Source organism: Panthera uncia, chromosome F2 (assembly GCF_023721935.1).
Source record: "Panthera uncia isolate 11264 chromosome F2, Puncia_PCG_1.0, whole genome shotgun sequence".
NCBI classification, from domain to species: Eukaryota; Metazoa; Chordata; class Mammalia; order Carnivora; family Felidae; genus Panthera; species Panthera uncia.
In genome coordinates, this window is record NC_064812.1 from 16,514,484 (window position 1) to 16,531,717 (window position 17,234).

General features: G+C 45.9%; 1 protein-coding gene across 1 annotated transcript in view; it reads left to right on the top strand.

Moving 5' to 3' along the window:
• Positions 1 to 260: 260 nt before the first annotated feature.
• FBXO32 (F-box protein 32) overlaps positions 261 to 17,234 on the top strand; it is a 35,727-nt gene continuing 18,753 nt past the window's right edge. Inside the window, exons 1-4 of the mRNA XM_049632933.1 lie at positions 261 to 621; positions 6,757 to 6,869; positions 7,723 to 7,772; positions 8,973 to 9,065. Coding sequence (XP_049488890.1) covers positions 506 to 621; positions 6,757 to 6,869; positions 7,723 to 7,772; positions 8,973 to 9,065 — 372 coding nt within the window. The 5' untranslated portion in view covers positions 261 to 505. The remainder of the gene's footprint in view (positions 622 to 6,756; positions 6,870 to 7,722; positions 7,773 to 8,972; positions 9,066 to 17,234) is intronic.

Sequence of the window (17,234 nt, forward strand, 5' to 3'; positions counted from 1 at the left end):
GGGCGGGGAGCGGGCGCCGGGGGGCCAGGGGCGGAGGGGCGGCGGGAGCCCCGGCCTGGCAGCGCGGCTTCAAGTTTCCACCGGCGCGCGGTTGTGCAACAGCCTCGGGAGCGGGAGCCGCGGGCGCCTCGGAAAACAAGCCGAGCCCATAAACAAAGCCACGTGGGCTCCGGCGGGGGGGCCGGGCTAAGAGCAGGCGGCTCTTCCGGCAACAAAGGGCCGGGGCCGGCGGCCCGCGATAAATACTGCGGCCGGGACGGCGGCGCGGCACACTGGCCAGCCCCGCGCGCCCTGCGGCCCTCCCCGGCGCCGCGCCCTCTCCGAGCCCAGGCGCTCGGCTCCGCGGCCCCCGAACCCGCAGCCCTCCACACCGCCTCCCTGCAGCCGCCCCCGCGTCGGCCCCAGCACCCCTGAGCGTCCGCCCAGGGCAGCGCGTCCCCGAGGCCGCCCGGCCGGTCCTGTCCGTCAGTCCGCCGAGTCCGACCGTCGCGTCGCCCCCGGAGCCATGCCATTCCTCGGGCAGGACTGGCGGTCCCCCGGGCAGAGCTGGGTGAAGACGGCCGATGGCTGGAAGCGCTTCCTGGATGAGAAGAGCGGCAGCTTCGTGAGCGACCTCAGCAGGTGAGTGGATCCGCCACCAACTTGCAGCCCCGCGAAACAGACCTGGGCTGGTTTCGGGGGCGCAGGGGCGGGAGAGTGGGGGGCACGCAGGGCTGGAACGGGGTGAGGAGGAAGCCCCTGGACGAGGGCGGCGGGAGTGGGGGCGGCGGAGTGCAGGGGACGAGAGAGAAGTTGACCGGGTTTCTGCAGAGGTCGCTAGAGCACGGGATTCGGGGAATTTGGTTTCTCTTATTGTTCAGGGTCTGCGTCTCCAAGTGGGCACAACTCTTTACAGAACCCCGGGTCCCTCTGGGAATCTGACGACAGACGCAGATCTTGTCCGCAAACGTTCAAACTCAAGCATACAACTTCAGGGGACCCCTGCCTTAAGGACACTGGAGTCGCGCCGTCCGCCTGGGCGGGGGCGCGGGCGAGTGGGCTTCGCACCTTTCAACCGATGGGGGTGGCGGGGCTCGGAGCACCCTAGCGCCGTGGGCACAAGTCGGGTGACGCGATCGGACATGGGTGCAGCACCTCCAGGCTCTTCCCACGCACGGGCGACCGCAGAGTGGGCAGGGAGGATGAGTAACCAGGAAGGGGCGGCCAGATGGTCCCTGGGGCACCGGCGCTTGCGGGGCGGACTGGCGGAACCAGGGTGAAGACTCGCGACTGCGGAGCTGCGGAGGAGGGAAGGGAGGCGGGAAGGCCACCCACAAGCCTTCTGCTTCTGAAAGGACGAAGCGCTTGCACCTGTTTCTTTAGTGGCCCTTTCGGTCAGTTTTCTGGGCGAAATAATTTCAAGTGATGCCCGTCAGTTGCAAAAAGTACCCCACCCCCCACCCCCTGAGCCCCGTCAGTCTGGTTGAAAACCCGAGGTCCGCTCCGTTTGGTTATAACATAGAAGCGCTGTCTAGTAAGTGAAGTGGTCTGGAATCTGTCAGTCCCGGATCGCAACAGTTGACTTCCAGATCCCTGACATTTGGAACAGGTGGGAAGGGCAATGAAAGCGGGTCCAGAGGCGATCAGTGCAGCCCAGTCACCCTTGGATGCCTGTTCGTGCAGCCTTTGGTTGAAACCACTGGCACCAGAACCCTTAAATTGATTCCGGTGATGAGTTCTGTAACCGGACCAGGTTCCCACTTACTGAGATTTACCAGTGGTTTTTGTGGCTGAGCCCCCTGGCACTCAATTTTAAGAAAACTGTCAAGAAAGTGTGGTTATTTTGACAGCTTGACCTCCAGAGCGCGCCCCCCCCCCCCATCTGATTGTTATTTGTAAAACATCAAACTCCTTTAGTCTTCCAATGGGAAAAAAAAAAAAGCATTTAATCCTGGGGGGTCTGTCAGGAGAGACAAAAGCATATATAACCCTTATGTTAAAGATATTTTGAGGCAAACTGTAGAGTTTGGAGAGCAAATAAGAAGTCTTATTGCAAATCAGATAATTTACTTAATAGAAAAACAGACCAACTGCTGTCACTAGACTCTTAACCTTTTAGGGATGCGAGTTACCAATTATGCCTAAATTATTCTCCCTTGACTAGAAGCTTGCTTCTAGTAGAATAGAAGCTTCCTTCCTGCCTCCTCATTCCTAAGGAATGATGATCTTGATAGTTTGTTACTTTTATTTCTGTACAACAGTCCAGATTCTTTCTGGGGAAATACAGCAAGGATCTGCTGAATGATGTCCCAGCGGCTCACCCAAATATGATTATAGGTTGCTCGTCAGTAGGATGCAGTCGTTCAGCAATAGAGGATTCAAGATACTGAGCCTCTGGTTCACATAAATATTCACACTGTATCTGCTCCAAGAGATAAGCTGGTATCACTCCCCTTTAGAAGCAGATAGTAGATAGTGGTGCCTCTCGCCACAGAGTGGGAGACCTTGAAGATGGTTTTAACTTACCACAAGAGTTTAACCTAGGCTGGGATCACGTAGCTTCACACCCCTCAGACCCCTCCATGAGCCTCCTTCTTTCCTCCCATTTCGTGCCTTCTGAGCCAGTGCCGTAGCACCGCCATAGTTACCACAAGTGGTGATCAATACAGTGGCCACCTGTGGCTCTTGGAGGAGTCAGAGTTTAGGAATCGTTTGGTAGCTCCTGGCAAAGCAGCTGGCTGTTTGTTTGCGGAGTATTTTTTTCCTCCACCAATTGTAAACAATCCCTTCCCTACTTAGCATGAGAAGTCTGCCAACTTCTTAAAAGCAGTTGGCCTTCTTGGACCTAGGTCTGGAGTCTCAAATATCCCCACTGTTTTTAGTCTTGGTCATGTTTCTCTGTGATGTAAGGTTTGGGCTGACCGCCTGCCTACACAGGTGAATGCCTCTCCTGTTAGGAGAAAACAAAAGGCCCACGGCCCTTTCCAAAGGGGGAGGGGAGGTAATGAAACAGGACAACAGAGGCCTGCTACACTTCTCTGATTCCACGTTCAATTCTGTGAGCTGCCTGAACAAGAGTCGGGAATGAAGGGTACATTTGGTGTGTTCCGACCTGGGGAGAGTGTTTACAGTTGACCCCAGCCCGTCTGGACGGCACGCCTTCTCTGGACTCTGCTGGCCATTCTGTGTTCTGGGCCCTGTCCCCTTCCAACAGCAGAACCTTACAAAGCCCATCCCAGCCATGAACAGAGATCATGGCAGGCTTTAGGATAAGTTTAAAGCAGTACCCCTCATTTAAAAGGGGTACTTGCATAAGACAGCAGAGGAATGACCAGTTTAAACGTGGGTGGGCAGATGAAAAGTTCAGGGAAAGCGCTTGGCATGAATTGGGGGTGGTCCAAGAATGCTTCAAGGAAGTGGTAGTTGAGGTACCTCCAAGCCTCACCAACAACGCTCCAGCTTCCCCCACCCCCAGAATGAGTCATCTCAGCGATCTGAACCTCAGGCCACTCTTCTCCAAGTCTACAGGCCTGCAGCTGAAAACTCCAATGTTGCTTTGCACATAGCTGAGGCTGAACCAGGAAGCAGGAAGCTTGGTGCCCTGGACGAGTAGTGCAGAAGACAAAAATAATAGGTCAAATTTTTATGAGTGCTTACTGTGTGCAAGGCACTGTTCTACAAGCTTCATATAGTAGGCTGTTTGTTTCACCAGAACAATCTGGGTAGGGAGTCTGACGATTTGCATCCGTATTGGAGCAAATTAGCATAGAAATCTCACCAGCTTTAATCCACAACCAAACCCTTTAGGCCCTCTGTAGCTTTCTTAAATGGCCTGTGATTGCAGAACAAAATGAGAAATAGGCCTTTCCCCCCACCGGTGCCCTTATCTCCTCTGCCCAAATGGTCTTATTTTGAAATCTTTCCATCATTTCTAAAGTTGTCTTTAAATATCTAGGTACGTGTATATTGATAGTATAAGGCTGGGCAAGGTCTTTTTTCTTATTCTGTGCCTGTGCCTATAAAAATCAAGATTAGTAAAAACTAACCACCAAATGGCAACTTCAGTGGCTATTCTTGAATTTAATGAGGTAATTAGCATCCTTAAATAGTTCTACTTAAAAAAAAAAAAAAAGTTAAATGTCATGGTTCCTAAATGGTGGTGGCTTTTCTTGTTAAAAATTTCAGTTGTAATTTTCTCTTGGCCTTGCATTTCCTTGAAATGGATGGACATAATTGAACTCTCAGAATAACCTCTAACTGAGTATGTTATTGCTTGAAAGAAAAGCTACAAGCAGACAACACAAATAAACCTCCTAGCCCTTCCTTCCAGGCCCTACCTCTGAAGTCCAAAACCTAATAATCAAGAGAAAAATGCAGGGTTTGTCTTTGGTTGAAGCGTTTCTACATTCTACAGTGGAAGAACATCATCAATGATGTCAAATTCTTCTTCAACTAACTTTGGAAATGAGTCGCTCAGGCTTAAAGCAGATTATTGTCATTTCTATGAGGAAAGCAGGTGCTCAAATTCCTTTGAGTAATGTTCTCAATTAGAAGAGAGTAAGATGAACTGTAAATATTTAAAATCTCTGGGGAATGGCCACAATCTAAGGTCCAGGCTCTGAAAACTTTCTGCCAAACCTCAGAAGTGTGACTGAGAATAAGACCGCTTCATTTTATGGCTCTCTACAGGTGGAATTTAAGCTCTAGGTTTTCGTTCATGGTGTAGGAGTGTGTTTTCTTTAAAAATAAGCCTTCGCGTGGTGTTTTTACATGAAAAACGTTCTTAACTTTGCTTTCTAAAGCTGTTCTCAGCTTTGGTACACCATGGACCAGTCAAGTAACCTTCCATGTTTTCCCCTTCTCAACTTTGATTGAAATTCTTAAGTTGGCTTTAAGGACTCAGAGTCCAGCGCTCCCTTGTTCTCTCTTTTCTTGCTGACCTTGGAGCAGATCACTGACCAGTCGGTGGTTTTGTACACTACTGTCATGCAAGTAGACAAACACACACTCACGCGTGACACAGAGCCTGGCCCCAAACATTCACCCTTGGCTCGTTTAAGAAACTGTCTCTGGGGCGCCTGGGTGGCGCAGTCGGTTAAGCGTCCGACTTCAGCCAGGTCACGATCTCGCGGTCCGTGAGTTCGAGCCCCGCGTCAGGCTCTGGGCTGATGGCTCGGAGCCTGGAGCCTGTTTCCGATTCTGTGTCTCCCTCTCTCTCTGCCCCTCCCCCGTTCATGCTCTGTCTCTCTCTGTCCCAAAAATAAATAAAAAACGTTGAAAAAAAAAAATTAAAAAAAAAAAAAAAAAAAAGAAACTGTCTCTAAGAGAAGACATTTCTGCAGTAATCTCTATGAAACCTAAAAATATCCAGTTTCCCCAAATGAAAAGAAGGCTAGAGATGTTAGAAATCTCAATAAGTGGTATTAAACATGGCCTTACAAGGGCAGATTAACAAATGATAGATTATCCATCAAGCTTATTCCTCTGGGTCCAGAAACACTGAGCACGTTGTTGGTGATATCATGTGTAAGCATTTATGTAGCAAGATACTTATTGTACTTATTGAAGTGCTACTTGAGACGATTGTAGCAACAGGATACTGGAAATTGTTTCAAACCCCCTTTTCTCTTTTGCCATTTGCATAATGTCTGTGGAATAGAGAAGTGCAGGTGTACCTCATTTTATCCAACAGATGTATGTCCAAAGAAGATGTAAAGCAAACCATATTTTAAATTCAGCAAAGGAACTCAGAAAATTAAAGAGCTCTGATATATCAGTGATACAAGAAAAAGCCCCTGATTTATGCTTTACTAGTGGGAATTCTAAATCCTGCCTTGTACATACATCCCCATGGGGCTCGGGGGATCTACTCACTATACTTCAATATTTCTCCAGCATCCTTTCAATGAAAACTCTTCAGAGATTTACTGTGAAGTTATGTGGTATCACAGAATAGAACTCAGGTCCCCAAAATGATAGCTCAGCCTACTGGCAGAAATATGCACCTGACCCAAGTTGAATGTGTGCATCCTTCAGGGACCTGTGAACTGGGCAGTTCTGTTTTTTCAGCCCTTATAAATTTATGAATTGTGAAATCAGCTGGTTTCATTTAGGACCCAAGGTCTTCACCTCGCAGCATGATGCTGAGTGTTAGTCACAGAATTCCATGAAATCTAAACAATTAGCACTGTATGCTCAACGTCTCCTAGAAATGGAGTATGTAAGTCAGATTTTTGTTAATGTGATCATGTTTCAAAGGCATGATGGAAGCATGCTAGTTAAAAGAAGCTTGGGTACACTTTAAATGGGTGGATTGTATGGTATGTGAATAATATCTCCATAAAGACTTTTTTTTTTTTTTCTTAGAAAGCAGCTTAGGGTGGATGCTTTTGCAAAATGAAGGCATTGTGTACCACAGTGATAGCAGTAATCATCCCTCTCCCTCCCCCCTGCAGTCGTCATTTTTGCTTAAAGTAATAATGTAGTGCCCGGCATTGCCTTTAGTTAAAGGGTAAAGGGCTGTGTGTCAGACACAATGGCAGGCACTGTTGGGAATTCAAAAGCAGTAGAAGCCCCCATCCCTGCCTTCCACAGAGATGTGACAATATTTCATCCCCAAAGAGGGAGGTCTGTGCCTGAACAGACTTCTTTTGACAGGGTTATTGTTTTGTTTGAGAAGATGTATGTTTGTGTTTTAGAACCTGGTAAGTTATTTATAGAAACAGCTCTTATTAAAGTATAGCTGTTATAGCTCATCCCCTCTCCTGTTATTCCTAGTTATTGCAACAAGGAAGTATACGATAAGGAGAATCTTTTCAACAGCCTGAACTATGATGTTGCAGCCAAGAAGAGAAAGAAGGACATGCTGAATAGCAAAACCAAAACCCAGTGTAAGCCATTTGTTTTGAACTTAAAAGAAAGCTGTTTGAAGATCGCTAGGATTGGTTCTTTGCGGGGGAGGGGAGAAAATCAGACCTCGAGTGTTAGACATCTGCTTTAATGTTTACTGTGTCATTGACAGAGGTCATTGGGAACTTTGCACTCAGAAACCCGGCCGTGCATTTTACAAGCAAGATCAATGTGTTCGTTATAGTCTTATTTATAAGTCAGTTGCTAGTCAGAGTGGGTTTTTCCCCCCACTTGTCACTAATATTTGACGTAGTTAATTTAGTTATTATACAGTGATATGGTCAGCTGAATCAGTTCCAGCATGTGCTTTTATTTGGTACTGTGTTGTGAGGCTTTGAAAATAGATTTGTTTCTCCCTCTTTCCTTGTCTAAATACTACTACATTTCTAGATGCTGGGTGTAAGAGTATAAAGTTCTAGAAATAAGCCAGAATCACAGATCTTTAGTTTAATCCACCCATACTACATGATCTCTTCATGTTATCTGCTTTATTTCTACTTTTTATGGCCTTGTATAAGTTGTAGGTTTGACATTTAAAACAAACTTGTACTTGGGTATTTGATTTTTTTCAATTTGGAGCTTTGGTATACTAAATCTGATGATCAAAGATTTGGAGAGCTTCAGACCCGGTAAGCATAACTCCGATATGTATACACTGCAGAAATTAGGCATTTGCGTTTCTTAGATTGTCAGTAGAGTCTCTGTCTTTTTTTGTTAAAACTTTTTTAACACTTTGGAGTATATGAAAAAGAAACAAGTTTAAAATTTGGGGCATGTTGCAAATTTTAAAGCTGTGGGGTTTTTTGTTTTTAATTTTTTTTTTTTCCTCTGTAGATTTCCACCAAGAAAAATGGATTTATGTTCACAAAGGAAGTACTAAAGAGGTGAGCATCCATCTGTTCCTTAAAGCATATGCTTAGCTTTATGCCTCTCCCAACAGGAAAGGGAGGGAAAGTGGGCAAGAATATGACTTCAAATCATGGCTGGGTGTGGGGGGTAGTGGCTAGCAGCTCACCACCTACCCAACCATCAGAGAGAGTGAGAAGCCAAAGTCACTAGGTGGACTCCCTAGTCATTCAGTGAGATCACGTATGTAAAAGTGCTTTATAAAGATTAGTATACCCATCTCAAATGTATTGTTATAAAGCCTTGGCCTTGCCCCGAGAACAGTGCCTCTTTCTTGTTCTGAGATCTGTTCAGACTCCAACTTTGTTAAGTTTTAGCCCTGGAGGGGCTAATCACTAAACACAGCAGAAGTTTTCACGTCTGCTCAGTATGAGACACTGAGCTAGACCTAGAAGGGGACAAGGCACTGTTACAACTACATTTGCCTGGCACTTTATAAAACCCTTTTATGTACATCTTCTCCCTGCACAGGCATCTGCTCAGATATCTAGGTTATCAGGCAGTGTGGTAGAACGATGGAATTTCTACCACTGTCAGGGACCTTGGTGAATACATAAATCCCTCTGTGGTTTGGGGCCCCACGGAGGTCAAGGGCACACCCGCCATTATCCAGATACTCAGAGCAGAGCTGAGACTGTGAGTCAGGGCTCTCTGCTCCCAGTGCTTGTGCGTTCATAGGTAAAAAAAACCAAAAGTTCTTTTGCCTCCTCATGAAGCCTTAAAAAAAAAAAAAAATGTTTCTGATGATCCCAATGAGAAAAGCAGTAAAGATGCGAGGCAAGGTAGCAGGCAGGGTTGACACAAGGAAGTCTAATTCTCCTCCCAGGAGATGCTACAGTGACCAGCTATCTTCGTCTCCCATCCTATGTCCAACTCCTGCCCTTTCCCGGATAAGGAACTACTTAGGATTTTCCCATTCAAGTTCATGCGGAGAACAAGGGCCCAAATGGTGCAAGTCACGAAGAGGGGTGTTTAACATGTGAGTCACAGACTAAAGCAGCTGCTAGCTGCACTGTCCATCTTTGTGGCTCGCAGGGGGCTCCCAGAAAGAGCTTATCATGGCCCAGGAAAACAGCATATGGCCACAGGTTACCTAAGACAGGCATCCAGCTTGCCAGTAGAGTCCAGGTGGACCGTTCTGGAGAATGACCTCTGTGCCCCCCCGTTTTCACATTCAGCGCCATGGATATTGCACTCTGGGGGAAGCTTTCAACAGGCTGGACTTCTCAACTGCCATTCTGGACTCCAGAAGATTTAACTACGTCGTACGGGTAAGTCTCTATAGGTTCCCAGGGTCTCAGTTGAATTATCTTTTTCAGGTTCTCTTGAGATAGTTCCCCCCCAAAGAATAACTCTGTAGGACACTGGGAATTTTGAGGAAAGCAGAAAACAGACTTCTCAACTCCCTTCTGTCCAGATCTACTTCGAGTGCTTATGTGGATCTCGTGAGGATGTCCCTGAGATTGACTGTGACAGACAGGAACGGCCATAGTCCTCATGTGAGCCACTTCCCTCCCCCCACCATAAATGGGAACACACTGCAGGCAGCAAGGGCTCTGGCAGCCACATTAGCAAGAGAGAATTCAGTAGTAAGAAAGCCAAAAAACACCATGGCTTATTTTAAAACCTTCTGTACCTCTGATTGTTCTCACTGTCCTCCTCCTTGTCCTGCGTTAGCAGACTCTAGGTGACCCCACGGCATTCTTGGTTTAGGCTACAACACCAGACAAGTTCAAAGCACCTCAGTGCATCTTTCCTGTGACTCCCTCCCACCCCACGTTCAGTCTCTTGTTCACCTAAAGCGTGAAACTACCTGTTCAGGTCCGTTGCTTTACATTTGAAACCCCATGTTGGGAAAAAAAAATTTTAAGGAGCTTTGGCAAGATATTAATGATGAAGGTAGTAAAGCAAATAAGTCTAAACCTGCCCTCCAAATCAGTGATTCTTTTTAATTGGTTTATTGTTGTTGTTCCCCCCCCCCCCTTAGCTCTGTTGTGCATTTCTGTCAGTGGTTCAACCTGAGAGGTAGCAGCTGTTTGGGTTTTAGTCTCAGAAGTAGGAGGGACTAGGGGCTCCTGGGTGGCTCAGTCAGTTAAGCGGCTGACTTCAGCTCAGGTCATGATCTTGCATTCACGGGCTCAGGCCCTGCATCAGGCTCCATGCAGACAGCTCAGAGCCTGGAGCCTGCTTCAGATTCTGTGTCTCCCCCTCTCTCTGCCCCTCCCCTGCTTTCACTCTGTCTCTCTTTGTCTCTCAAAAACCAAAATAAAACATTAAAAACAAATTTTTAAAAAACGTAGGAGGGAATTTACCCCTTGTGGGTGTTGGGTAGCTGGGTTTTTATCTTCTTTTTCCTGGGTTGTTGTGCTTCTCAGTGCCCTGTCACTGAGTCACATGATTGCCACGGCTCAGCCAGAGCAATGACATTCAAGGCCCCTTGAGGCCTGGATCATTCACCTGTCATCAGGGCAGATGCTGGCCTGGCCGTCCCAGCTGACCTGATAAAAACTCAAGCCTCCTTGTAGGTTAGAAGCTCTGAGCTGAGCCTGTGACCACATGAGTAAATCTGTCAGCTTTCAGCTGAGCCCTTATTCCAATCCAAAAGGGATGAAAATAAGAGACCTTCTTGATGAAATGTTCACGTCATTCAGTGTGACTCTGCCATTTCAGGGAGGTCACTGTGGCCTGCAACCCAGCCCAGGCTGGTTGGAGACAGGCCCAGCAAGAGCTGGAAACTCTGTTGCTAAGAATATGAATACTTTCCATCTTCTAGGTGTCAGAGGAGGACACCCAGTTCTGATGTCTTAATTACAAACTGATCAGCAAAACAGTCAGTTTGTAGATGGGTCTTCCTACTTGTTTTCCGTTTCACAAGAAATACAGCAAAGGAACAAGGTCGTAATAGCAAAACTCTATCTTCGTGCAATTATGTGCCTTCACCTTTATTCGTTCATTAACCCTATGAAGTGTGGGTACTTTTATTATCTGTTTCAATAAACAGAAATACAGCAAAGTAAAATGGCTTGTCCAAGGTCACAAAGCTACATAAGCGACAAAATCGGGATCTGAAACCTGGTCAGTCTTAGAGTCCACACTCTTCACTGCTACAGTAAGTTCTCTGCAAGCAGAGGACTGAAGGTACAATAGTCTGAGGTCAGGTCCCAGCCCCGCAACTTTCATACTATTACAGCCTAAGGCTCAACCGCCCCTTCCATAAGAAGGATTCAGAACAACCCCAACTTCACAGGGTAGCTGTGAACTCAGTAATGTTATATATGAAGATACCCTGCAAATCGGAATCAATTATTCAGAGTCAGCTACTAATATTTATTATTGCCTACTCACCTAAATTATCATTGATTCTCCCTAATATGCCTTTTCAATTCAGTTGATAAATGTTTTTCTACTTCCAAAAAAAAAGATTAATGGGAAATCTGCCACTTGATTAAGACTCAGCATAGAGGACTTGTATCTGATAGTATCTAATTATAAAATGTGAGCACTTTCCCTCAAATAATCTTGAAGTTAGAGAAACTGCTGAATGCTCTCAGAGCTGTCAGGTTCAGCAATAGTGGAAAAGTGTTTCTATTTTGGAAAGAACAATCTTTTTTTTTTTTTCCCCTTTCACTGTTAAGAGTCCTCTATAATTTGAGAAATAATGTTATTTTTATAAAGAGCTTAAAACATTTTAATGATAGGCACTGCGCTTTGAGGGTTTTCTTCTAAGGAAGTCAATGCACATCTCATATATTCTTACCCTTAAGCCAACTTTGCAAAGTAGCTTGCCAATATGTCCTCCCCATCTTACCACTTAGACATAATGGTCTAATATAGTACCATAGTGATTCCTTAGTTCCAGTGAACAACTTAACCAACTTTGAAGGCCTTTAAAAAATGTTTTTTAATCTCTTTAAAGCCAAGTACATTAAAAAAAAAAATTTTTTTTTTATGTTTATTTTTGAGAGAGAGAGACAAAGTGCAAGTGTGGAGGGGCAGAGAGCGAGAGGGAGACACAGAATCTGAAGCAGGCCCCAGGGTCTGCTCTGAGACGTCAGCACAGAGCCCAATGTGGGGCTCGAATTCACGAACCACAAGATCATGACCTGGGCTAAAGTCGGACGCTTAACCGACTGAGCCACCCAGGCGCCCCTAAAGCCAAATACATTTTTTACAAAATGTGTTCATGCTGGCTTCCCTCTTCAGAGACAGACAACACAGAGGGAATAAAAGAGGTGGCCAACACCACTATCTCAAAATTGTCTAATTTTTATCTGTAAGTACAAAAGTTCTGTGGAATTTATGGAGTCAAAAGTTTTTAATAGAAGCTGGGAAGGAAAGGTTTTCATATAGTATCTGTACCTTATTTTAATAGGCTTCAGATTATACTCGCTGCCTTCATTCCCTTCTCTACACACACACACCCAATGGCTTAAGTACAATTTTAACTGTGGTTTTTAAGGATGATCTAAAATCTTTAGAGGCAACAACTTACCCATTTATGAAAGGTCATTTTAAAAATTGGTTTACACCATGCCTGAAGACCAACACATTTTGGAAACTCCCTTGGGAAGCCGGTGAGCATTCCAGGGGCTGGGCTGGTGGTAGGGCTGGAATTTGGTCCCCATGAGGAGGTGAGTGCTGACTAACTCAGCTAGGGCACAGAAAGGCCAATGGAGAAAGTGGGTCTCCAGTAAGCTGGGAGAGGGTTTTGGAGACCACACATCAACTCACAGCTGTCTGAACTAAGCCTGCTGTGGCCCACTGGTTCTCATTTGAACTGGCTGCACATTAGAATCACCTGCAAAGCTTGTTTCTCTACAGAAGGCCACTTCTCGGGCATATGATTTAATTAACTGAAGGTGGTGTCCATGCATTGCTACTTAAATCTGCCCTTCGGGGGACCCCTGTGTTTTTAAGTTCGGGAACCAGCTCAAAAAACTATTGGAAGCCCAAATGCTGGATTTTACACATTGTGTTTTTAAACAAGACACAGTAGGGCACAAATGCAGGAAAGGGTTTTCATGCTTTAATGCCAGGATGCCCTTTGACCGGGTCTTCCAGCTCTCTTTGTGGAATGTAGATGCCACCTCTAGACCAGAAAGGTTCTGGAGAACCTTGAGGACCACCTCCCGACTGGAGAGAACTGGCCCATCTGTGCTAGCAGATCAGAAAGGACAAGCAAAAGCTTGCAACCCCACTCTCTATCCCTCTGCAGCCCAAAAGAAAATCACAGCCTAAACCAATGCACATTATTTTTTTCTCCGTTACCACCCTAAGTCCATTTGAATGTTTCCAGCAAGTTACTGCATTCCTACAACCCCTAAAAGTCTTTTCCAAAAACATGTTTTAGTTTAAGTTGACTGGCGGCTTGGCAAACAAAAGACTGAAATATGGCACTATGACTCAAATTCAAACCCAATGCCTTCAATTAAGGGCATGCTGTTGGTGGGTCGTGATGTGCAGGAGAAGCCTGGCCCCTTTGCTAGGTTCCTCTGCCGCAGTGACCTTGGATTAATTTAGCACTGCACATACTTGGCACCTTCCTCTGATGGAGGGTGGCCCCTGCCACCTGGGTCTTAAAACCAGTGGTATCTTTTTCTGTTGGGAGAGAGAAGCTGGGTTGGAGGGAGGAAGGCCAGCCACCCCAATGGCCACAGAGTCAAAAGAACAGAGCCGTGAGCCTATTTGAAAATGACTCACAGAAATGGATGGAATTGTGAGAATCTACTGTGGGGCATTAACATTTGAGGGCACAGGGTGGGTCCTTCAGTGAATGCTGATTAGGCTGCCAGGGATCTTACAGGAGAAAGTCTGTGCCGCATAGAAATCCTGGTTTTCAGTCCTAGCAAGCATTGAGGCAAGCAGATACTGTAATGTCTGAGTACCCACAGAAGAGGGAACACTTACAAACAAAACACACAAAAGTGGGGACCTACCTGAAGAAATAGGGGTGCCTACATAACCCACAGAAGTAATGGGATACATTCAAAAGTAGAAAGGTACCCATCAAAGGGGGGGGGGGCACCTGAAAAAATGAGGAACTGCCAAGAGACCAAAACAGTGGTGTTTTTGACCATGGACTCCTAAACAAATAACATAAGCACGTACTCTCAATTTACGTATATTCATAAATTCATCTGTGAATCACATCCCTATAAAAGGTGCTAATAATGGTATCTGTCCCATCATGTTGCTCAAGGAATTAAAACTAAATTTAAGTGCTTTCCAACAGGACCTGGTATGTGGCAAGCACTCGATGAGAATCAGTTGTTGCCATTAATATCCTCATCTTTAGGGTCCTAATTACAGGCATTAGAAAACACACAAATAGATTATAGAAATAGACAATAGATATTAAAGATGAAATAAAATGGAGAGAATGATGTTTTATACTTTTTCTGCCAGATTTCCTTTCCTATCCCACTTTGAAGACCTCAAGATCAAATTTGTTTTGAGAACTCAGAATCTAAGCCTATCCCACCATGGGCCATAAATATACAAAAATTCTGTCTAGTTTCTACATTATCAGGTGCTTATTATGCAGAGGGATATGCTAAAATGGACAGGTGAGCTGAGTTTAAAATGCCAGTTCAGCAGACTTTTCTCCCATGCAAGGAGGTAAGCTCCTGAGAGCATTGGACACTGTACTCCAAGTGCTCTGGTTGAGGGTAAGGTTTGTTTTCAGGAACTGTGAGCTAGGACCCAAAGGCCCCTCCAGTCCACAGACAGAGGAGCTCCAAAGGCAAGGAGGTGACAGCATCCCCCTGCTAGGTCCCCATAGATCAAAGACTGCTTCCGGTGAATGCTTTCAAATTCCTAAATAGGTATTTCTGAATGAAATCCATAACATTTACCTAGTGTTGCCATAACCACTTGAGAATCAACGAAGACCTGGTCCCTGCTTATCAGGATCTTCTGGGCTACTTGGGGGACAAGGTACAACTACTGAAGTGGCAGACTGGGTTTTGGTCTTGTCTAGGAGACTGGAGGAGGGGCGGGCACCAGAGACAGCCTGTTGGAAGAGGTAGAATCTCTGAAGAAGGACTGAAGAACCAGTCCTTCCAGGAGCTGGCTAGGTGGTGAGGCAGGAAGAAGGCTTTGCAGGGACAAATGCCGTGAGCAGAAACCGGGAGATGAGAAAGAATGGGAGGGGAGTGCTGGTCAACCAGAGGCCCAGGCAATGTGACATCCAGCCTCATGAAATCAGAGGGTAGAGGTTAGGAGTGCTAGGGTAGACGAGAAGCCCAATCTAAAAGCAGGATGACTGAAGCAAACAGAGCTGCTCAAATTGATGCAAACAGGGAGCGGGACACCATTACAAGTTCAAAAATATCTGGGATGGATAGAAGACAGGCAAGTTTCTCTCAGATGAGAATACAATTAATTTGTGTAAACTTGGCCCTCCTTCTTAGGATTTTAACACTCCGTTAGAGAGAGATGTTTCACTTGCAAATAATATTTACCCAATCTTGACATGCCTGAAGATTATTAATGTAGCTGCAATGTTCTCTCTTCCAACCTGTCAGTGTTCAAGCTCAAAGTCAGGACAAAACTTTCCAGGTTTTTAATCTGTGTTATCCACTGAATAAATAAGGGTCTTGAAAGTACATGGCACTCGGTACAAGCAGAGGCACTGCCTGATGTAACCAAAGGTTTCTTGCAAAAGACATAATGTTCCTATAGGTACCCAGCTTGGGTATTGAACACGTGAGAAATGGCAGGGGCTTCTTGAAGCTTCTTTCCTGCCTTTGATAACCCTGAGGCATGTTTTCCATCACACCTATAATTCAAACTTCAGAGCCCATAGTCACAGGAGATGGAAGAATTTAGAGATAAGTTATGTTCTTAACAATATCCTATGCAAGACAGAGTATGCTCCAGCAGCAGCCTTATTGTTAACCCCTGTGTGGTTTGGTCTGAAACAAACACACGGGGAAGCTACTGCTTTCTGTTGATGCTTCCGAAGCCCAATTTATTTACCGTTCCTCTAGATGTCAGCTGCTTGCCTTCCTGGAAAGGGTGATCTGTTTGCGCTATAAGTAATTTACTCCTGAAGAATTCGTCTGGAACCAGACCCCATATGAGTTCCAGCCTAACAGTCGAGACGATCTAGCACTGACCGTGATTGTGTCATTTGACCATCATGAGCCTCCTGATCTAAAGAGGAGGAATTTGGGTATACTCTTTCCCAGGTCCCTTGCAGCTACAATGCTCATTGATTCTAAAAGACAAATGTGTTAGAAAATAAATATTGGTTGACTGCCTACAACGTGCCAGGCTGGGGGTAGAGTGATTGGTAAACAAAACAACCCCTGCAGTCTTGAGGTTCATATCCCAATTAGACAGTCAACAAATAAGGAAACAAGATCATTTCAGAGATGTGTAAATGGAACAATGAAACCACAGTAAGATAAAAATGGCGACTGGGAGGTTTCCATAGAGGATGGTCACAGAAGGCCTCCCTGAGCAGGTGATATTTGAATGAGACCTGAGGGGTGGGTCAGAGCCAGCATGCGAAGCCGTGACAAGGGCAAAGGCTGGGAGGTGGGACTGAGCTGAGCCTGTTCAGGAAACCAAAGACGGCCCTTGTGGCTAGAACAGAATGAAGTTGGAGGAGGGGCACAGGCCAGATCAGGGAGGACCTTGCCAGTCACGGAAAGGAGGTTAGATCCTCTTCTAAGGGAAGCTGTTTGAGGGTTTCAAGCAGAGAAGTGACATAAGCTGATTTTTTTAAGTATGAATGCTATGAGGAACCGAAGGTGAGAGAAGAAACCTGTCCTTTCTTCGGTTAAGTGAGATAGGAGGGGAATATCTCTTCTGCCCAGTCATGTTCCACACGCCACTTCAAACTGTGGTTGTAACCGCTCCAAGATTTGCTATACGATATTGCTTGCAACTAGATTTTTCCCCTACTCGACGTCTCCAAAATGAGCACGAGCCAAAGTTGAAGGGCAGGATGTGGTTTCGGCGTGCGGTGACCACCATCCCTTCCTCTGGTAGCCCAGAACCATTCCTGTCACTGCACAACCAGTCACTGCAAATCACTCCGGATACCCAGACTGCCCACGCGGCAATGACACCATGGAGTTCAGGAGGGGCCTGAGAGCCGTCTTGCTCCTCCTTTTCCTCCTCCTCCTTACCCTCCTGCCTCTCCTTAAACACAGCACAGATTACTGGCACCTGGGCTAAAATTTGCCCGGCCGAAAAGAAAGAGCCATTTCCCAACAGAACATTTTCCTTTGCTCTCTTGTGGCTGGGGGCAAAGAATCCAGCCAGCTAAGTCATCTTGGTAAAGAAATTGCCACATGTAGTCCTGCTCCCCTCGGCACACAGCTCTCTTAACACAGAAGTAAAATTAATCAATTTAAGTCCTCTTTACCACTAGTTCCACACCATACTACCTACTGGTTTGGGGCCTGCAGTGTTATGCTGATGTGGAA